Source organism: Synchiropus splendidus, chromosome 16 (genome assembly GCF_027744825.2).
Source record: "Synchiropus splendidus isolate RoL2022-P1 chromosome 16, RoL_Sspl_1.0, whole genome shotgun sequence".
NCBI lineage: Eukaryota > Metazoa > Chordata > Actinopteri > Syngnathiformes > Callionymidae > Synchiropus > Synchiropus splendidus.
The window spans coordinates 20,181,632-20,200,136 of record NC_071349.1 but is presented as its reverse complement, the minus strand read 5'-3'; the positions used below and the strand labels follow the sequence as shown (position 1 = coordinate 20,200,136).

Genomic DNA, 18,505 nt, shown 5'->3' with positions numbered 1-18,505 from the left:
AGATCCTGAGCTCGAACTAATGCCCAGACGTTCGTCTCCACCAGACCAACCTTCACATCAACGGAGGACCCTCCAATACTGAGCCCCAAACTTGACCCAACCCAGTTCAGCACTGACCCTGAGTAATCCCTGCGTCCGTCACCGAGTCAAGCTCGCGGTCTCGTCCTCCGCTTCAGCAGGGTGGAAGGGTCGGCACGTTATTAAAAACTTTATTAGAAATGTATCGCCATGGCAACAGTGTGGGTGGACTCAACTGGTCAATCAGCACATAGAAAAGCAGCGAGGAGTCGAAAACGTGGTACAAACAGTTTCTTAAAAATATGTAAATCATTCTTTACAGACAGTAAAATATGACGCTGGAACACAGCGATGGCGTCTTATGTACAAATGGAGGAGGATGAACAAGGGGCGGAGTCAGTCACAGGAAGTGAGAAATGATGAAAATACAGAAGTTAAAGGATCTCCGCTGCACTTAAATGAAATCGATTAAAATAGAGACTCGGACTGTGAAAGCTACAAAAGCATGACATCGTCCTTCCTTGGAGAAAGTCCCTCGACTAAATGCCGTGTCCTCGCGAGCCGCCTCACTTCCTGGTGAGTGCAAACATGGTGGTCCGATACACACAAACTGTCCAGATTTGACTGTCAAATATTTTAAATAACAAAACATGGCGTTTCAACTTCGGTATTTTGATCATTTCTAACGTTTATTTTATGACAGCAACCAGCGTCAATATTTATTCAACAAAAGGATTTCTTTTTTTTTTCCCTCCTGCCAACGAACTTCATGGAGTTTTTCCCAAACGTATTTATATCAAAATAAAAGCTCTGAGTTCTTAGAAAAAGACCAAAAACATTTTTTTAAATTTCCTTTCATAAAAACAGAATAAAGTTATTGGAGAAACAAAAAAGAAAAAACAAATTGCATAAGGAGCTGCTCACATGACCTTTTCCACTCCAAACTATTCGTCATTTGAAATGGACGAGACTGAGCAGCAGCTTTCAGTTCCGAGGAAACCAGCCAGTCTCTTGGGGCAGGACGTCGGGACGAGGCCCTCCCTACCCCGACAGGTTTCCCCTGACGTCCTGGCAGCAAGATCTCAAGTCCAGCTGAAGGCTTGTCGTCGTCGGAGTCTGGCAGCATGAGGGGGCGGGGCCTGGCGGAGCGCATCATCACCTGCACTCCACAGCCACTGTGTTCTGTGAGGGCGACGCCGAGGACGGACTCATGGCCGTGTCTGAGGAACCCGAGGAGGTGGACGCGGTCATGTGGGACACTGCGGGGCGGAGGACAGGAAGTGAGTGCGGCTCTGACGGGAAGCCTTCCCCCTCCCAGCCTACCTTCTCGCTCCTTCTTCTTCAGTCTCTTCCTCCGTCGGTCGATGGAGGCCACCTCCGACTTGAGGCTCATGTAGTACTTCCGGATCTCCTGCAGCTTGTCCTGAAGGAAGGAGATCCTCTCGCTGCTGGACATGTTGTCCAGCTCGTCTGAGGAGACACACGTGAAGCAACATTGGGAACACAGAAGTGAACTCAGATCATCACCAGAGCCCGGGCGAGGGCGAGCCTTACCCAGCTGGAAGGTCCACTTGTACGTTCGCTGTGGAGACGGGAAGTTGGCCTTGTTGGACGTGGGCGAGGTCAGACAGCGAGACTTCTGGTTCTTGACGGATGATGAACGAGACTGGTCCTCGCTGTCGCTGCTGTGGCCTGAGGGAGACGAGTCACACGCACCTTACACTGGAGGCCTTCCTCATGAAAGCACGTCAGCTCAGCAGTCCCTCGCATCAAAGCGTCTTTTATACAACAGCTAAGATCAAAGGTCACAGCCCAGCATTTATCTCCACCCAGCTCACGCATGAGCCAGTTGAACAATGAGGAACCAGCAGATGCTGACCATCTCTTCTGTTGGAGAAAAGACTCTTCAGTGGGACTGGACACGCCGTCATGAAGCTTCAGAGCAGAGAACTGGCATGGAGCCATGTTTCAGAGGCTTCACTACAGAGCTGACTTGCAGAAATCATGAGCCACCGCCATCATCATCATCATCACCACCACCACTGACTTCAGAGCTGCACCTTACCTGCTCCGTTGTTCTCCACCTTGCCAGCTATGCTCGCTCGCTTCTGAGTGCGTTTATGCTTCTTGGCAGTGGGACTGAGGTGACAGTCTGTGACCCGCTTCTGACCTGAGGGAGAGAGCAGCGTGATGAGGGAGAGAGCAGCGTGATGAGGGAGGAGCAGCTCCGGTCGTGCCACCGCTCACTCGTCATACCTCTGTCCTTCTGCTCGTGCTGGGACGTGGAGGACGCCGTGCTGCCGTCGAACCCGGGACTGGAGTCTCCGTCGGCATCATGCTCAGGCTCGGCGCTGCTGCGGGTGTGATGCAGGTCCACGGGGCAGGGGGGGAGCGCTGGGACCAAAGGCCTGACCTCGGGGTGCGCAGCGGGAGCCGCTGGAAGAGGCGGCGGCGGCGGCTGCTGCTGCTGCTGCTGCTCCCCCATCATGAGCAGCAGGTGCTCAGACGAGACGGACTTCTCCTTTTCATCCAGGTCATCAAGGTCCACTTCATGACACACCAGGGCTTCAGGGTCCATCTGAGGCTCCTCACCAGGAGCAGCGGCGGAGGAAGGTGCCTGGGCAGGCAGATGCCGGGGCATCTCCTCTTCCTTCATGTCCTCCAGGCTGGCGTCGGTGGCTGGCGGCACAGGAGAGAGCAGCTCCTCTGGCTGCTCTGGCCGCGGCTTCTTGTCCGCCGCCTTGTGCTCGGCGGCCTTGCGCTTGAGCAGCGCGCCGCCCTTCTCCTCGGGCGGCATCTCCTCGCCTTCCTCCTCAGTAGCAGAGTCTGTGTCGGAGGCGTTGGCAGGGGCAGCGGGGGACGGGAGCAGGCGCTGGCTGGAGAGGCAGTGCAGGACCACCATGGGCTCCTCGCTCCGCTTCAGGATGTTCCGAGGAGCCGGGGATAGCACCGTGTGGCTGGGGCTGGAACTTTTGGACGGGGACGAGCTGCTGTTCTTGGAGGGGGAGGGGCACGTGTTTGTTGATGGGGAGGGGCTGGAAGCGCACGCTCCTTCCAGGGGAGCACAGGGAGGAGCCTCGGCACCGGTTTCGTTCCCTTTCGACCTGCGACCTTTAGCACGTGGGGAGGTCAGCGCTGTGCTTTCTGGCTCAGCAACATCCGGAACGGAAGCGGGTGTGTGTTTCGGAGGCGGCGGCGGCGACACTTGGCCAGGAGACGTGGTGTGGACTTCCTTCTCAGCCACCATTTCTTCCTCCGCTAGAGGCATCTTGGGAAGGCGCTCCTGAGCTGGAGACTTCTTCTCGTCCATCCGAGGTGGAGACATGTCCGTTTCAACAGGAAGCACCACCTGCTCAGCTTCTTTCTTCTCAGTTTTGAGTGGCGCTTCATCCGCCGTCTCCTGAGGGACACTGGGAAGTGGTGCCGACTCCACTAGTAAGGTGGGTGGAGCTACTGTGACGTCACCGGCATCTGCTTTGACGTCATCGACCACCTGCTCCTCCTCCTTCACTTCCTGTTTCTCCTCCAGAGAAGTCGGCGCTTCGGTCCTCCCTCGCCAAGGAGACGGCTTTTTGTCCGGCGGGTCCTCCTCACTGTCCTCTGATGTGTTCCCGGTGTCCTCTGCTTGAGAAGAAGATTCTTTGCTTATTTCAACTTCAAAACAAGAAATGGTTTTCCAGACACAATGCAGTGTACTCACCATTGGAAGCCCGGTCCGAGTCATAGAGACCGGAGGTCCTCCTCGTTCTCCGGGTGCGTGGAGTACCTGAGAAGACACATGACACCACTTCACTTACCGTAATTTCTGGACTATAGAGCACACCACATTAGCCCCACCCACTACATTTAAGAAGGAAAATAGCTCTTGTTCACACACAAGCCTCAGGTGCAGTGGTGCACCGGCTTAAATATTTTTTCTAAACAGGTGCAGCGTGGACAGTGAGGAAATAGCTGAAACAAGCTGTGTAATACGGAGCGTCTTGATTGGTCCACGCTGCTCTCACAATAAGTTGAACACACTGAGAGAGATTACAGATGTACACGTAGTTTCCACCATCTAGCGCAGAGTGGTCTGAGGCGAAAAGCTCAACCCTTGTGGACAGTTTCCCGAGGCAAGGTGCAGCTCTCCAGCCGGGATCAAGTCCGCGCCCAGAACCCGACTGGCTTGTGTACACACCTCGGACTTCTGAGCCGAACAAGCTTCGTCTGGAGACAGCGTCTCACATCTTTTATTCACACTAAAGCCCTCAAAATGAGCCGTTTTCGCCCGCTTGCCTAAAGTTCAGACACCACCGCCGGTCTCAGCGGCTTCTTCTGGATTCCAGACTTACAGGAGATCCACTCTGTTGATGGAGCGGTGGACACGCAGGCGAAAACGCATTTTCATAAGCGCCTTTTCAGTGCTTCAAGGGTAAACAAGAAGCCTCTGATTTCATCGCCTCTGATTTAATCCGATTTCAGCCTGTAAAAATCCAAAAACCGCGAGAAAAAAAGTCGCAGCTTATAGTCCGGAAATGATGGTATTTCATTCAACAAAAACAGTCATAATGTCACAGTGGGTTGTAGAAACCTGTGTTAAGTCAATCCACCGCCTCCTCCCCCATGATCATATCTGATATAAGGCTTACCGTCTCCATTGGCCATGGTGGGCGTGGTCTCGTTCCTGCTGCTTCTGCCGTTGGAACGTCCGTCATTACTTGGCGTTTTTGAGACACTGCGCCCAGCCGAGCTGTTGGGAATGTTCCGGCTGAGCGGACGCCCTCGCTTCGCACCAACAGGCTTCGTCACCACTGCCTCTTTTTCACTCTCCTTTTCCAGCTCATCTTTGTTCTGTGGATGACATCGATCATGGGACCTCAGTTTCGCCAAACAAATTCAGATCGATGATTCCCTGCGTTTGGTGGAAAAAGTGAGTTTTACAGCTTCATGTTTTCATCAACGCCACTGTGGCCATGATAAAGCCACTCGAGCGATACCTCAAACATTTGGTTCAAGAACCGTATCTTAGACATTTGAGAAACCCTTTGCTACACGCCCCCAATAGCGAGTGTTTACTCGCTATTGTAACGCATGAAATAAATTCCAGCGAGGCGGTTCTGTCCACCAAAATAGGCTTCTCATCATGAAAATGCATTAGACGAGATGTGCAACAAGCTCCTTCACCACCTTAGGTCAAGTGGTCAGTCAGCCAAGAGGAAGTGACATCACAGGACATCATCACTGCAGACCAATAGAGCTGGACTAAACTTGTGGAAATCCAGCTTGACGGATGGCGTAGACACAGAAATTCCTTTGGTCACAGGACCTGGAGCAGAAGCTCACCTTTACCTTCTTTCTTCGTCTCTTCCTGCTTCCTTTCTCTGCAGGCCAGATGATGCGATCGGCCTTCACCCATTCGTCGTACCTGCCGGACACATCAACGACACACAGGTGTCAGACAGGTGTAGGTGTGTGTGTGTGTGTGTGTGTGTGTGTGTGTGTGTGTGTGTGTTCTTGTGCTTCTTTGTGAGAACCTGTATGATCAACAAAGTGAGGACATTTTGGCTGGTACTGACTTTGTCAAGTCTCATTCGGAGGGTTAAAACTACAAAAAAGTTTGGTTCAGAGTTAAGGCTAACTTTAGCTATTTTTATTAGATGGTTAGGTTTAGGGTAAGAGGCTGGGGAAAGGGTTATGTGTAAGATTGGAAGACGTGTGTGCGCATGCGACACCGGCAGTGCACAGGTGGCTACTCACCGGACGTTCCAGCCGTAGTAGTGCACCAGATAGAACTGTTCGCCATTGTCCATGTCTGTCTTCTTGATGTGTGCCTCATAGATCTTTTGTGTCTTTCCCCTGCCGTACTTCACTCTGACCTTTGTACCCGTCACAGAGTCGCTATCCTCCTCGTCCCCGCTAAGACAACAGGAAACACTCATAGTCAAACAGCAGCGGGTCTCAAACCATTTAATAATTTTAGAAAACATATGTCTGGCGTTCATTTTGATTGAATGTTGAGTGGATAAAAAAATATGTTCAGCACGTGCTTCTGTCTTTACATCATGTGGAGTAACAATATAAATGAAACCCTAACCCTTTGGAACATGGCAAGAAGAGTAAACAAACTGAGATGGCAAATTTGACAGGAATACAGCAGCACAAGCTCCCTCCTCGCCTTTTATCATTCTGTTATTCTTCTCACTCACTGCATGCTGCAGCACTTCACCTGAAGCACCAGCCAACCACCCTTCTGACCAAAATACACTTTCCAACAAACTTTTACCAAAACCGTGCACAAACAAGCTACACATTGCTGGAAAACATGTGCCATCTGCCTTCACATCAATTCTTGTTGGTGGCAACCGGATTGTAAAGAGTGAAGGGGTTTCCCATCTCACCTGCACACTCTCCTCTCTGCCTCCCCATCGTCGTCTTCCTCCTCCTCATCATCTTCATCGTCTTCTTCCTCCTCCTCATCATCCTCTTCCTCCTCCTCATCGGAACCCTTCTCAGACTCATCCATCCTTCTGTTGCTGCGTCTCCTGACTTCTCGCTGCTCTTCACTGTTGTCGCTCGCTCTTTTCTCAGCTCTGGTCATCTGCTCCCTGTCCAGCTTCAGAGGCATCATAGCACCACGCCTCCGCCCCTGACCAGTGAACATGACACAACAAACAGAGGAGGGGGGGTGGGGGAGGAGAGGAGCATGGAATACATGAGAAACATAACATGGGCGACTTCTGTTACAGTGAAGTTCGTGATCATTTCTGGTCAGACAGCCAAGAGGAAGTGACATCACAGGACTCAGTCCAGAATGCGAAACCTTTGGTACATCATCACTCCAGACCAATCATGAGTTTATCATCAGGCCAGGTCACATGAACAAGAGAAGGCACCTCTGAACTGCAGCTAATCCAGTTAGCTTGTTTGTTGACACACTTCAACAGATACTGTGCAGCTAAACATAAACACTTGAAGCTACAGCCTGATAAATCCTAATCTTAGTAACTGGCTCTTCACCATGCAACAATGGGTCAGCTCGAAGTGTCAAGTGCACAAAAACAAGTCGACAGCAGCAGTTTTACTTCCAGTAAAAGTTCAAGTGTGTCTCACCCTTGGAGATGAAAATCTTGCTTTCAGAAACTCTTTTTCGCTTTCACTCTCCGACTCGGCCTTCTCTGCCGGACGCTCCACCTTTATCAGCGATGCTGTTGATTCTTTGGAGTCCACGGGCCTCTGAATGATAAGACGGTTTGGAGAGCGAGGGTTGTTGTGATGGATGGTCCTGAAAGTGATGCAGGCAGAGCGACAGTACTCCTCAAACCCGTACAGGTACCTGACGACAGGGACACAAGGTTAGCAAGGCTGGTACCACCTGCGTCAGTTTCAAGTGCGTCTGCCTGTACTTCTTGTAAGCAGTCTTCACGTTGTAAGAGGCGGCGGAGTTGAGAATAGGGATCCCCAGATCCATGTAGATCTGCTTCCACACCGTCCCACTTTCAATCTGGAAACAAGCACTCAGGTCAGTCACTTTCAACCCTGAGATGAAGCGGCTAACCTGCTGAGGAGTCTAATCAGACAGCCAAGAGGAAGTGACATCACAGACATCAGTCCAGTTCGCGAAACCTTCTGAGCATCATCATTTTAGCGAGATGGTCGGTGTGCTGATGAGGTCTGATGTTACCTTATCACAACCGCCGTGCTGATACACCAGTCTGAACAGCTTGAACAGGTTCAGGTCCTTGTAGCCCAAAACAGGAGGCTTGTTGATTGGAGTCCCTGATTTAATTCAACAGCAACACAGTCAGCACCAGTTGAGCTACATGGAAAGGTTTGTATGGCTGGAAAAAATAGGGGAACGACCCTTGTAGAGCAGACCCACCTCGGTCTTCCATGAATTTGTACAGCTGCTGCAGGAAGTGATCTCGCTCCTCTGGATCGGCCTCATCCTCCGGCTGGCAACCACACAGGTGAAATGAGGTCACACAAACTGGGAGCTTGGTCACAAAGTCTTCTACAGGACAATACAGACCTCCTCTTTCATGAGTTTCTTCTTCTTCCTGACCTCTTCGTCCTCCTCTTCCTCATCACTACCCTTCTCCTCATCGTTGTCGTCATCGTCTTCATCACTGGAGGAGGAATCCAGGATCTGACTCATGTCCATTTTCCAAACCTCTGGGATTTTCCTCATGGCCAGGAAGAGACGCGCAGCTTCAAAACCTTCATCAGGTCGAAAAGCAAAGTCAACAGCTGGTAAACACACTGTGAGCATCAGGGTGAAATCACCTTTGCTGCCAGAACATTTGTTGACGTTGAGGTAGTTGACATGCTGCATACTAGATCTTGCCACTGAGAAACTGAAGCAGGAATTGGTGTCGGTAAAGGTGGGATTCATCACGACATTCTTCAAAGAACTCACAATTTAGCGTCACCAAATGAGCGAACCATACACTGATCCTTCTTCACTAGCTGCTCATCATTGCAGCTGGGAGACACCACCTGAGTCAAACATAAGGAAACAGTGTCACGGTTATCATTAACACATGCAGCAGAACGGCACAGACAAACTGTTGAGAGTTAATACTCAATCACAATCATCCAGATAAACAAGGACATGTTGGCAAGAGCCATTTCAGTATAACAATTTCACACAAAGACAATAGCTTGTTTTGGTTTGAACACAGAGCAGCAGCTCAAGCTCAAGTGTCTGGTTTATGGCATGATGCCTCACGTTCTTCACTTGGGAAACACCAGGCGTCCTGATCCTGCTCTTGGAGTCATGGAGCTGAATTTGGCGGCCAGATAGACAAATTTAAAAACCCAAGTGTGTAAGAGTAACTGGTGAACTGGACACTCGCTTAAATGTGAAATGAATAACTTCAGAGCTATGACAGAGGTTTTACCAAACATCTTGACTGACACGATTGATACGCCTCTGAAGTCACCCTATAAATCAGCGTGTAACGATGCACAGGTAAGCAAAGCAGCAAGATGATGGATTAACCATCGCCGAAGGTCATTTTTACTACATTTGTTGGCAGATTTTCCCACGTAACAAGTTTAAGCTGCTTTCAGCAAAGCTCCAAACAAATTCACAAGTGTGTTGGTGCTTACCAGACCCAGGAACCAGCAACTGGGATCATCTCCTTCCTTGATGCTGCAAACTTTCCCGAGCAAGTCGTCGTTCAACCTTCGCCTGTCTTCCTCGTCGTCACTGCTGGACGAAGACTCGTTCTCTTCATCAGGTCTGAGAGGGAAACAAAGTCACTTGAACATCTTTGCAGTGTGTAGAGTATACGGTACTAACAGTCGCAATAAACATCAAGGCTTCCGTTGTGTCGTGAGCCAGCCATAGACACCAATAAAGCGGTTGAAAATGTGCTGTTGAACCAACACAATGAGTGGTTGTGCAGCCTCTGCCTATAAGCATCTGAACAAAGATTGCTCATAATAATCCCCTTATTAGCATTGTGTGTACCTGGTGATCACTCACAGTTGCGAGCATCTCAATGTGCAGATGTTCACAACACGATAGAAGTGCACAAAGGAGATGTTTTTAAACTGTTAATAGATCACTTAAAATCAAGTCGAAAGTAGGTCTGCACAATAAATCGTTAAAAAAAAAACTAAATAAAAATCCCGATTTCGATTCACAGTAGTGTCTGATTTAATTTTCAAATAATTTCGATTTGCTTTTAATTTACAAATCGACTGAATTTGCATCACAAATGCTACTTTGCTTTGTGAGTTTTACGCTCCCAAGTATTGCGGAGACTGCACAATGCGACGCCATACCCACACAATTCCAGCCAGAGTAGGTTTCCCATATAGCAAAAGATTTTGTTCCAATTCTTTCTTTCTAGCCAGAACTCTTTGAATGCCACAGTCAGGATTATTTTTGTTTTTTTATTATTGAGGGACGTTTTTTTTCTGCAGATTTATTTAACATTTTTTATGACCAACAGAATGTTTTTTTTTTTTCATTGAATCCTTTGTTTATATATCATTTTGCCAAAAACAATCTGGTGCTGCAACTATGTTTTGTCATGGATTATGTGTGCAATAAAAAAATCATGGCAGAGAATAGTGATATTCTTAGCTAAAAACAAAAAAAAAGTGTCAGACTGCACCAAGAGTGATGAATATTTGTAGGAAGAGTATCACAAATGTTACTCATCCCAAATGGTAAACCATTATTCAGTCTTAATTCAGTAGAATTGCACAAAAGCATGTTAAATTCATTATTGACAAGAAAATAAACTCATAAAGCAAATGCACAGAAATCCTACAGTGTTGCTACACAAGACTCACACAGCCTGGGATGAGCGTCTGCCACCACGGTTTGTCTTCTTGCCGATGACAGGAGTGCCAAAATGCTCTGGGTTGGTTAACGGCAGCTGGTCCAGAGTCTGACAGGGGAAAGGACACGACGGGTTGGAGCCAAAAAGAGCGGAGCAGCATCAGGACAAACCGACTCACCTCACTCTCTGCAAAGTGCCTCTCCCCCTTCAGACACAGGGATGTGCGCCGCAATGTCTTTTCATCTCCATCATCAAACACTACAGGAAGAACAGTTTTCAGTTTTCTCTTCTTAGCAATCTCTCTTCCATTTTAGCAGAAAATCAGGTAACGGCGTTAATAAGCAACCAAAGATCAATTGCTGATGCGAATGTATGAAGCTGGGGATGCCAACAAATCCCTACACCACGAGGAACCAACACTCACCCACAGTGTAGAGGCTGGCGTCTGTCAGCTTACTAATGACGGCTTCACTGAGCAGACCCTCGTTGGTCTTCACCTCCACAGTACAACCCACCTGTACCACACAGGCACATACGTTAGGACTCCACTAAAATCACTGGTATTAATGCAGCTGTTGCACAAGGGTCTGGTAAATTACCCTGAGTGGACCTTTAACCTGGTCATCCTGCACCACCTGTGATGTGCTTTCACCTTTCAGAAGCACCTGCAGACAGAAATAACCACAAAACAGTCAGAAAAGAGCAAGAAAGCCGTGGCAGATCTCAGAGCTTTGTCCTTCTTCTGCCATTCCCTGTCAGGTGGAGTGACCAAGACACGGCAAGACAGCAGGGAGACCCAAGTGACGGTCAGTGTGGAACACAATAAAATGAATCAATCAGTTCTTCAAGATGGAGTCAAGAGCAACTGACAAGCCCAATGTCACAGCAGGCGACTGATTTGACTGCAATTAAAACCATGAGAAAAAAGACTGCGCTACAGTGCTCTACCATTGTGCGCATGTAATGAATACATACTGTCAATAGTTGTTGCGTTTTTACCCCTGGGGGGCGCACATTAACAGGCATGGTGAGGAGGGTCAAATACACCAAGAAACTTTGGGCTTTGCAATTTACAGCTCAGATGTAAAAAGTTGCATCAACTGTAGCTGACCATATCAGAAGCAGCAACAACAACAACAATGTCTGTCTTGGCATGGAGGAGTGGTTCATGAGCATTGCATAGCAGTGAGTAGCCAAGAAGGACCATCAAATGTTCGCTTAAGTCACATCTACAGAACGTACTGGACTTGCACACACTATAATGTCACCTGCCATAGGAGGAAGACCTAAACCTGCAAACTTCAAGTGATGCAATTCACCCCCCAGTTACATTCATGTTTGAGGCCTGACTGAAAAGACGTACCTTAACTTTTACCATACGCTTCACTGTCTTGATCTTCGCTTCACAAAACGCTCCTCTGTATTTGGCACTGACGTCCGTCCCGACTGTCAGATAGGCAGGCTCATCTGCAGCCTGCAAGTCAGAGTAGGAAGTTGTCATTTGTCTGCTGAAAATGCTGGTACAGGCCTGTGTGGCCTAAAGGATATATATATATATATATATATATATATATATATATATATATATATATATATATATATATATATAAAGGCATCAGCAGCTTTAGTTTTACGAGGACTCGATTACATTTTAGCTTTCAACAGTGCTAATTAAAAAGTTTGGGCCATCACAGTGAATGTTTGGAGGCTCGGCGTGTGATGGCAACTGTTTGTCAGCAAAACGTAAGTTTGTATTCAGAAAACTATGAGGTAAATCGATGTTCAATAAAATGCAAAGGCTGTTAATTTGATATGGATGCAATGTTTTGTCAGTTAAATACATTTGATTCCACTCGACCTGAACAGCAGCTGTTATCGACCAGTGGAGGTCGGTTGCTTCACCAGGCCAACACTTACCTTCATCTTTGAGGTTATTTGAGGAGGTCCAGCTCGAAATACTTGGATCTCTGAAAGACAACGAGGTTGAATTTGAGGACAGCAGGTCCTGTCTCGGGTGGTGAAACAGTGCTAAGCTAACTAACCCCAGCAGAATAGCTCTGTGCCCCCTCCCTCCTCCTGCCCTGGGATCAGAACAAATATCTGGCCGCAGACCTCAATTCGGCACGTTTTACTTTGACAACACTTGGAATACCAAGTGGCGAGGAGGCGACGGCAGAGATATCTGGAGTAAGCGGTGAGGAGATTTCCTTCCCGCTCGACTCCAGCGAGTCACGTCGCCATCACAGCTCGCCATGTCAGCGCAGCTAGCAGGCTAACTTTCCCCTCCTCCTCTCTGTCCCTCCTGCTAGCGACCAACTGCGAGACGGCACCGGCTAAAGTGAACTCCGAGCTGAATAAACGCTAAACCAAGGTCGGGCACGACGGGAGGAAGGTTTGGACGAGCCGTATTCACTCCCAGGTCTCGAGCTAAACTGAGCTAGTTGGCTAACCAGCAGCCACTTGGAGGTTCACACAGCGATTTAAATCGCCGGAAACCCTCCGCGCTGCTCGGCTGCGTCAATACGAGCTGACGGTGGGGAGTGAAGTAACTTCCCACCAAATGGACGCAGAGCGTATGACACTGGCTGGAGCATTAGTCATGTCGCGGCTTTATTTATTTAATAAGCGGCTCCACAAAGAGCAGAAGCACATTTCTTCACTGCGAAAACAAGCCGCCGCCGCTGCCATTCAACTGACGTCGGCTCGTTACAACCACTAGCGACCGGACCCCGGCGGCCCCGGCTTCGACTCCATCCCGCGACCTTTCACGTGCTACCTACGGCTCGAGGGAGTCAAAGTTTCGGAGGAATTTGGTGAACGAATTAAAGGCGAAATACTCACACACACAGCGACGCTGCCGCTTCACTCCTCGGGTTGCGAAGCGAACAACAAGCTGTTGAGCCCCGAGCTCTGTTTCCTGCCACCCGATTGGCTGCAGTGACAGTAGCGTTCGGTGGAAACAAATGTGGTTGGCCAAAAGCTCCCGTGATTCTGATTGGCCGCACCTCGTCTTTGCATTTGAGTGGTTGATACGAACAGGGCGCCACGAGGGAAATGACGACATCGCCAACAGATTCAACCAATCGGATGACAGTATGAGAGAACAACCCGCCAACAGGGTCGTTTATTGGATTTACGCGCACTAATCTCAGCAGCTCAGCGCTGTGATTGGCCGAACGGGCTTCCTTGTCTGTAGCGTTTCTAGAGGAAGCCGCGCCTCCATACGTGCAGCGCTGCTACGGTGAGCGCTGCGCACCAGACTCCCTTCGAAACACCGCCAGTTCAACAATAGCGTGTTTACCCACGCACTTCACTCTGTCGAGTGTCCCTTCAAGGTTTCCGTCAGATCGAACGCACTTCAAATGACCAATATTCCATTGACAATGAGCCCGAGTTGGACAAGCAACGTTTGCCGAGTCTTTGGTCTGAGTAAACACCGTCGGGAAGTGGGCACATTTCGACCACGAAATGAGAATGTCGCCTCACCTCGCGGTGTTTTTCAAGTGACATTCACACCGAAGCCCTTACGACCGAACGCAAAGTTCGACGGTGGCCACATTCATCTGGAGTGACAGCTGCTTTGCGTCGTTCGACGCCAGAAACGCAACCTACTCGTTTTCTCTATTCAAGTTTGGGTTCGCACTTTCTTCAAACGACGTCACAGATCCAAGGTAGGGGGGATAAGCGGACACGAACGCGGTTAGACCAGCGACGACCCGTTGGCAAACGCTCTGAATTGAAGTGGAAGATCATATTAAATTTGTGGAAAAGTGGTGAAAACATCCGTAGTTGGTGGAGTCGGTGGGCGGGAACAGTGGCTCTTTATATAACCGAGCATGACGGTCGACGCCATATATGTTGATGTTGATGTGAAAATCTCAATGAAGCCCATATGACGCCACACGACTGTCATGAGTACAGTACAGTGAAACTCCTGAACACAATAGGCACATGTCCGATCTGAACCCGAGAATGCACGTGAAACAACAGACAGGTGGACACAAAAAGTCACACTGTTTTCTGAATTTTATTCATTAACAAAAGATGGTAATAAATGTTGCAGAGACTATAAAACATTAACAAGGTTCACATGTTGTCATCATCCGAGTCGTCATCTTCCTCCAGCGAATCCTGGAACAGACACAGCGTCAGATCAGCGAGTGTTGGACTAGATCGGATGGCACCTGTGCACGGGTTGACGTTTACCTTGGCGTATTTCTCAGCTTCCTCACGCACATCCTTGGGTACCAGTTCATGCCGTCCATTGGTGACTGAGACAAAAAAAGACATCGTCATCACGTGAACTGTGGCTTGCAAGCTCACATCGACCAGGGATCGAGAGGCAGGAACATCACGTGATGTTCAGTCCAGTAAGGCAAACCTTTGCAACTTCACCATTCGCCCATGACTAGCAGCAACATTTTGGGAGGTCTATATGCAGAACAGAAATGGTCTGAAGTTTTCCTTTCTCCAGCAAAAAGAGAAGGTTTTGATTATAAAGGCAGGCACCATTAAAGGTCATTGTACATTCACAAAAACTAATTCTGCAAAAGAAGACAGAGGTGTCCTAACAAACGAAACCTGTGAGTTTAAAAGCATAACGTTCATCACCCATCATAATACTAACACTGGTTCATCCTTCACACAGGTTTAGAAAAGCGGCGAGCTCCTTACTTTCTCCCACCCAGCTGAGCTCCAACTCAAAGGCCTTGTCCTTCACCTCATCGTGCACAATGTAGATTCTGGGGAAACAAAGCAAAGCGGTTTTACAGGACAGTGACGGGACTCACAGCAGCACGTCACAGGACAGCGTGGGCTCGGGTGGTCGCAGGCCGACAGCCAAGAGAAAGGGTGACATCAAATGACATCAGCTCATGAAGCGAAACCATTTCTCAGCATCATCACTCCTACCCAGCAGCCAACCATGTTGCTGACAGGAAGTGACAATCCCAAATGCAATTTGCTGAGTGTAGTTATCCGGTAGTCAAATAAATATGGGTCTGTGAAGGCTTTCAATGATCACATTTGTAAACAGAGATGACAAAGTCATCTGTTTTCTGTCAACATCTGCATCTGTGTGTACATATTCAGACACGAGTGCTAGCACTCGTAAAAGTGCGGTCCCTCAGTGGAAGCGGGAATGATGAGCTCTGTTAGCAGCATTTGTCAGTACTACAGTAGGTGGGAGGTGAAATCCCTTCTACATAGCTTCAGCATAACAGGTGGTCAGTGATATTGCACTCAGGAACCAGACTGTTAGAGAACGTGTCATCCATGTCCATCATGGATTCAGCTGCCCGATGGAGGCGCACTTCAACATGAACACACTCACATTTTAGCAACCTCTTTGACGAGTTCTCTGCACGTCATCTCTTTCATCTGAAATGTAAAACCATGAAACATTTATTGGCTCTTCTCCAACACAACCCATGGCCCTTTTAAAACTTGACTTCAAAGAAAAGGTTGACACTCGCCTGCAGTTTTTCAATCTCTGTCTTGGCAGCTTGTTTGGCTTTCCCTATAGCGCAGCCCCAGTAGCCCTGAAACACAACCAAGACACTCGCTGAAACCCACGTGGCCAAAATGACCACCAAAACCAATATGTGCAGGTGCTTACATATGAGATGCCAGACGGGTCGACCATGTACAGCTGAGGACCATCGTCTTTGTCGTAGGATCCCAGGATGAAACTGCATACAGAAAAGATTTCAGACATTAAAAGTGCATCCAGATGGAACTCAAGTCCAAACGCGTGGTGAGTCTGTGACTTGCCTGCAGCCAAACGGTCGCACAGCGCTGTACAGTGTGTAGGCGTGAACATACATAGCCACTCTGTCAGACAGGTGCTGCAATAACAGAATTCTAATGAACTCAGCATCACAGTCAAGGTTGCACAGAGGTCATCGACACATCATTTCAAAGCACAAACAGCCAGCAGGTACTTGGCAGACGCCTGTCAGACGTGAGCTTCCATGCCTGTCAGGATGCCGTAACCACTCATCAAACCAAATCCAAGCAAAGTAAAAAACACTTTTTTTACTACATGCATAAAAATCATAACTTGCTTTAACAGTGTCGAGTGATTTTTATACTTGAATAGAGCCTGACATCTGTGTGTAAAAAACAATTTAAAGAAGGATGCGTTGTGGCACTACAACTGTCATTCAATAAATGTGTTTGTTGAAAAGGGATGCAGATGACAGCCCTTTCACTTGCCACATAAATTCCATTATGTTAAAAATAAGTATATCCTTAGACATAACAGCATAACACATTGTGACGATGAATATTCACTAAACTTTGCATACAATACAAGAACGATGCCAGTGATACAAAACTGTGATAAATTCAGATCAATATCATTTGTCAGCACCATTCTATTTTCAGCAACAATGCATGGAAAGCACAGGGTGCATATTGCTAAAAAATAAAAATAAAAACTTATCTCAAGCATTGTTTGACTTTGGTGCGTTTTCTCTGCAAACGTCATGGTTGAGCGGCAGCTTTGGCCAGAACCAGAGAAAACTCGGGTTAGGAAGTAGAGGCTTACCTTCAGAGGAATATCATGTCCATAGTTCGACCTGAAGTTGGAGGCTTCTTCTCTGGCCACTTCAGCAAGTGAGCGTGCATCAGCCAGCAGTCCAGCAACAGCCTGAGAAAAATGACAGACATTTTATGTGAAACTGACTCACCAACAAATGAATAGCAGGTAGCCTGACACCAATAGCTGTTCACTGAAAACCACTGACACAGTCAACAAAAATACTAAATATTGTAACATTAGCACAAAAACACTATGTAAACGTGCATTTAAATTTTTGCCATTTTATCAATAAAAAATAAAAAAAACAGGAAGAGTTTGACACATTATGTTACCATGCCGACGTGTCTGTCAATATTGAAGATGCGTTTGTTTGACCCTTCCTCATAGAGTTTGGACAGCACGAGCTTCTCCACCCCAAAAACAATGCCATCTTTGCAGCGGATACCGACAGCCGTGCTGTAAACAGACTGTGTAAGGCCATGGTACAGAACACCAGCACCACCAACATCCACTTAAGGGTGAAACGTGAGACACACCTGCTGTTTTCTACCGCTTTCATGGCATATTCCACCTGAAATACCCGTCCATCTGGAGAGAACGTGGAGGCTGACAAGTCATACTGCAGGACAGAGAAAAGATTCTTCAGGAGGTGATGACGATACAAAATTCTCTTTTTGCATATTTCACTTGTCAGGCTGCTGCTTCTTCCGCCTGTATTTTTTTTTAATACGCTGCCATGATAAAATAAGGGACGCATACATCCCTTTTAGTCTTTTTAGTAAAATTTGATTGAAGAAGTGTCATTTTATGGGAATAAACCCAAATTCGTCAATACTAGCAGACGACCATGAACAAACCACCCCTGCGTCATACTTTTTCTCAGTGACTTAACAGTGACCTGTATTGATGTATTTTCTAAATGCATAACACGCATTTTAAATACGTCACGTGTAGTTAACATTAAACCCATTGGATCCTAAAGCTCAGTAGGGGCGTGTGTACTCAAGGGTTATAAGGCGTAGCTATTAAAACCTATAAGGAACTTTGAGGAGTGCACGTTTTTAAAGCATTCTTCTATGAAACAAACTCATAAACTCAAGGAACTAGCTTTCATATATGAACGAAAAACTATTGCTTTTCCTTTGTTTAGATTCTGATTTGTTGCATTGGTTTGTAATAAACAGAAAGTGCATATTTGCGGTCTATCTATCGATTGATTTACATGTGAAGGGGACAAAAGATGGTCTAGAAACATTATTGTTTCAATTTCACTTTAGTTCTGGAGCTAACCGGCCTTAGTGACTCAGCAAGCTAGCGTTTTAGCACGTCGGCTAACGACATAATACAGACACATATATTCTACCAAAAACCTTCATGGTGAATGAAAATAGTCAGGTCAATAAACGAACTTGCAGCTAACAGTTACGTAGAGACCAAAAGCGTCACATACCCCGGTTCCAATTGAGCTCATGTTGGCATATAGCGCGATGTGAAGTGATGTGGAGACAGCTTGCTGCTAATGCTCGTGCTACTGCTGCTCATTACGGCTACGCTTCCGCGTTCCGGTTTCAACCTTCAAAATAAAGGATACAACGACAGCGCATTCACTTCCAATCATTCCCGTAAATCATATTCTCCACCCAACAATACATTGGGAAAGCATAAC

The 18,505-nt window shown here is 47.6% G+C and overlaps 2 protein-coding genes and 3 non-coding genes across 9 annotated transcripts; all 5 read right to left on the bottom strand.

Moving 5' to 3' along the window:
- Nucleotides 1–294: 294 nt before the first annotated feature.
- arid4a (AT rich interactive domain 4A (RBP1-like)) lies at nt 295–13,249 on the bottom strand. 5 transcript variants are annotated; one of them, XM_053844457.1, is made up of 25 exons: nt 13,137–13,249; nt 12,213–12,262; nt 11,659–11,769; nt 10,895–10,960; nt 10,720–10,810; nt 10,474–10,553; nt 10,306–10,403; nt 9,109–9,241; nt 8,414–8,493; nt 8,281–8,351; nt 8,027–8,214; nt 7,877–7,949; nt 7,679–7,773; nt 7,401–7,498; nt 7,108–7,330; nt 6,396–6,643; nt 5,755–5,913; nt 5,341–5,422; nt 4,647–4,848; nt 3,719–3,784; nt 2,275–3,642; nt 2,084–2,188; nt 1,573–1,710; nt 1,342–1,488; nt 295–1,277 (listed from the first exon to the last, which is right to left on the bottom strand). In XM_053844457.1, the coding sequence occupies exons 2-25, from the start codon at nt 12,216–12,218 to the stop codon at nt 1,174–1,176; spliced, it is 4,032 nt and encodes a 1,343-aa protein (XP_053700432.1). In that variant the 5' UTR covers nt 12,219–12,262; nt 13,137–13,249; the 3' UTR covers nt 295–1,173. The 5 variants fall into 5 exon arrangements, with proteins under 5 accessions (XP_053700432.1, XP_053700435.1, XP_053700436.1 ...); XM_053844460.1 differs by having other exon boundaries at nt 2,275–3,639; XM_053844461.1 differs by having other exon boundaries at nt 5,347–5,422.
- Nucleotides 6,762–6,839, bottom strand: LOC128747884 (small nucleolar RNA SNORD53/SNORD92). Its single transcript, XR_008412728.1, has one exon. It is a non-coding gene; the product is annotated as a small nucleolar RNA SNORD53/SNORD92 (small nucleolar RNA).
- On the bottom strand, nt 7,565–7,642 carry LOC128747886 (small nucleolar RNA SNORD53/SNORD92). Its single transcript, XR_008412729.1, has one exon. It is a non-coding gene; the product is annotated as a small nucleolar RNA SNORD53/SNORD92 (small nucleolar RNA).
- A 1,057-nt stretch (nt 13,250–14,306) lies between the features above and the next one.
- Nucleotides 14,307–18,443, bottom strand: psma3 (proteasome 20S subunit alpha 3). Its single transcript, XM_053844542.1, has 11 exons — nt 18,290–18,443; nt 17,376–17,458; nt 17,172–17,295; nt 16,846–16,947; nt 16,068–16,141; nt 15,913–15,985; nt 15,770–15,835; nt 15,628–15,674; nt 14,970–15,037; nt 14,502–14,566; nt 14,307–14,426 (listed from the first exon to the last, which is right to left on the bottom strand). Exons 1-11 carry the CDS (start codon nt 18,308–18,310, stop codon nt 14,382–14,384), a joined length of 768 nt encoding a protein of 255 aa, XP_053700517.1. The 5' UTR covers nt 18,311–18,443; the 3' UTR covers nt 14,307–14,381.
- Nucleotides 15,124–15,205, bottom strand: LOC128747887 (small nucleolar RNA SNORD53/SNORD92). Its single transcript, XR_008412730.1, has one exon. It is a non-coding gene; the product is annotated as a small nucleolar RNA SNORD53/SNORD92 (small nucleolar RNA).
- Nucleotides 18,444–18,505: the final 62 nt, after the last annotated feature.

What these genes read in the sequence shown, in the direction of transcription:
- arid4a (XM_053844457.1), bottom strand. An exon ending in TCATTTGGTGACGCTAAATT is followed by an intron (nt 8,352 to 8,413) that starts GTGAGTTCTTTG and finishes TTCCTGCTTCAG; the next exon opens with TTTCTCAGTGGCAAGATCTA. An exon ending in GGTGGAGAACAACGGAGCAG is followed by an intron (nt 1,711 to 2,083) that starts GTAAGGTGCAGC and finishes CGTCTCCCTCAG; the next exon opens with GCCACAGCAGCGACAGCGAG.
- psma3 (XM_053844542.1), bottom strand. Translation starts at nt 18,310, where the DNA reads ATGAGCTCAATTGGAACCGGG. An exon ending in AAAGCGGTAGAAAACAGCAG is followed by an intron (nt 17,296 to 17,375) that starts GTGTGTCTCACG and finishes GTCTGTTTACAG; the next exon opens with CACGGCTGTCGGTATCCGCT. An exon ending in AAGCTGAGAAATACGCCAAG is followed by an intron (nt 14,427 to 14,501) that starts GTAAACGTCAAC and finishes TGTCTGTTCCAG; the next exon opens with GATTCGCTGGAGGAAGATGA.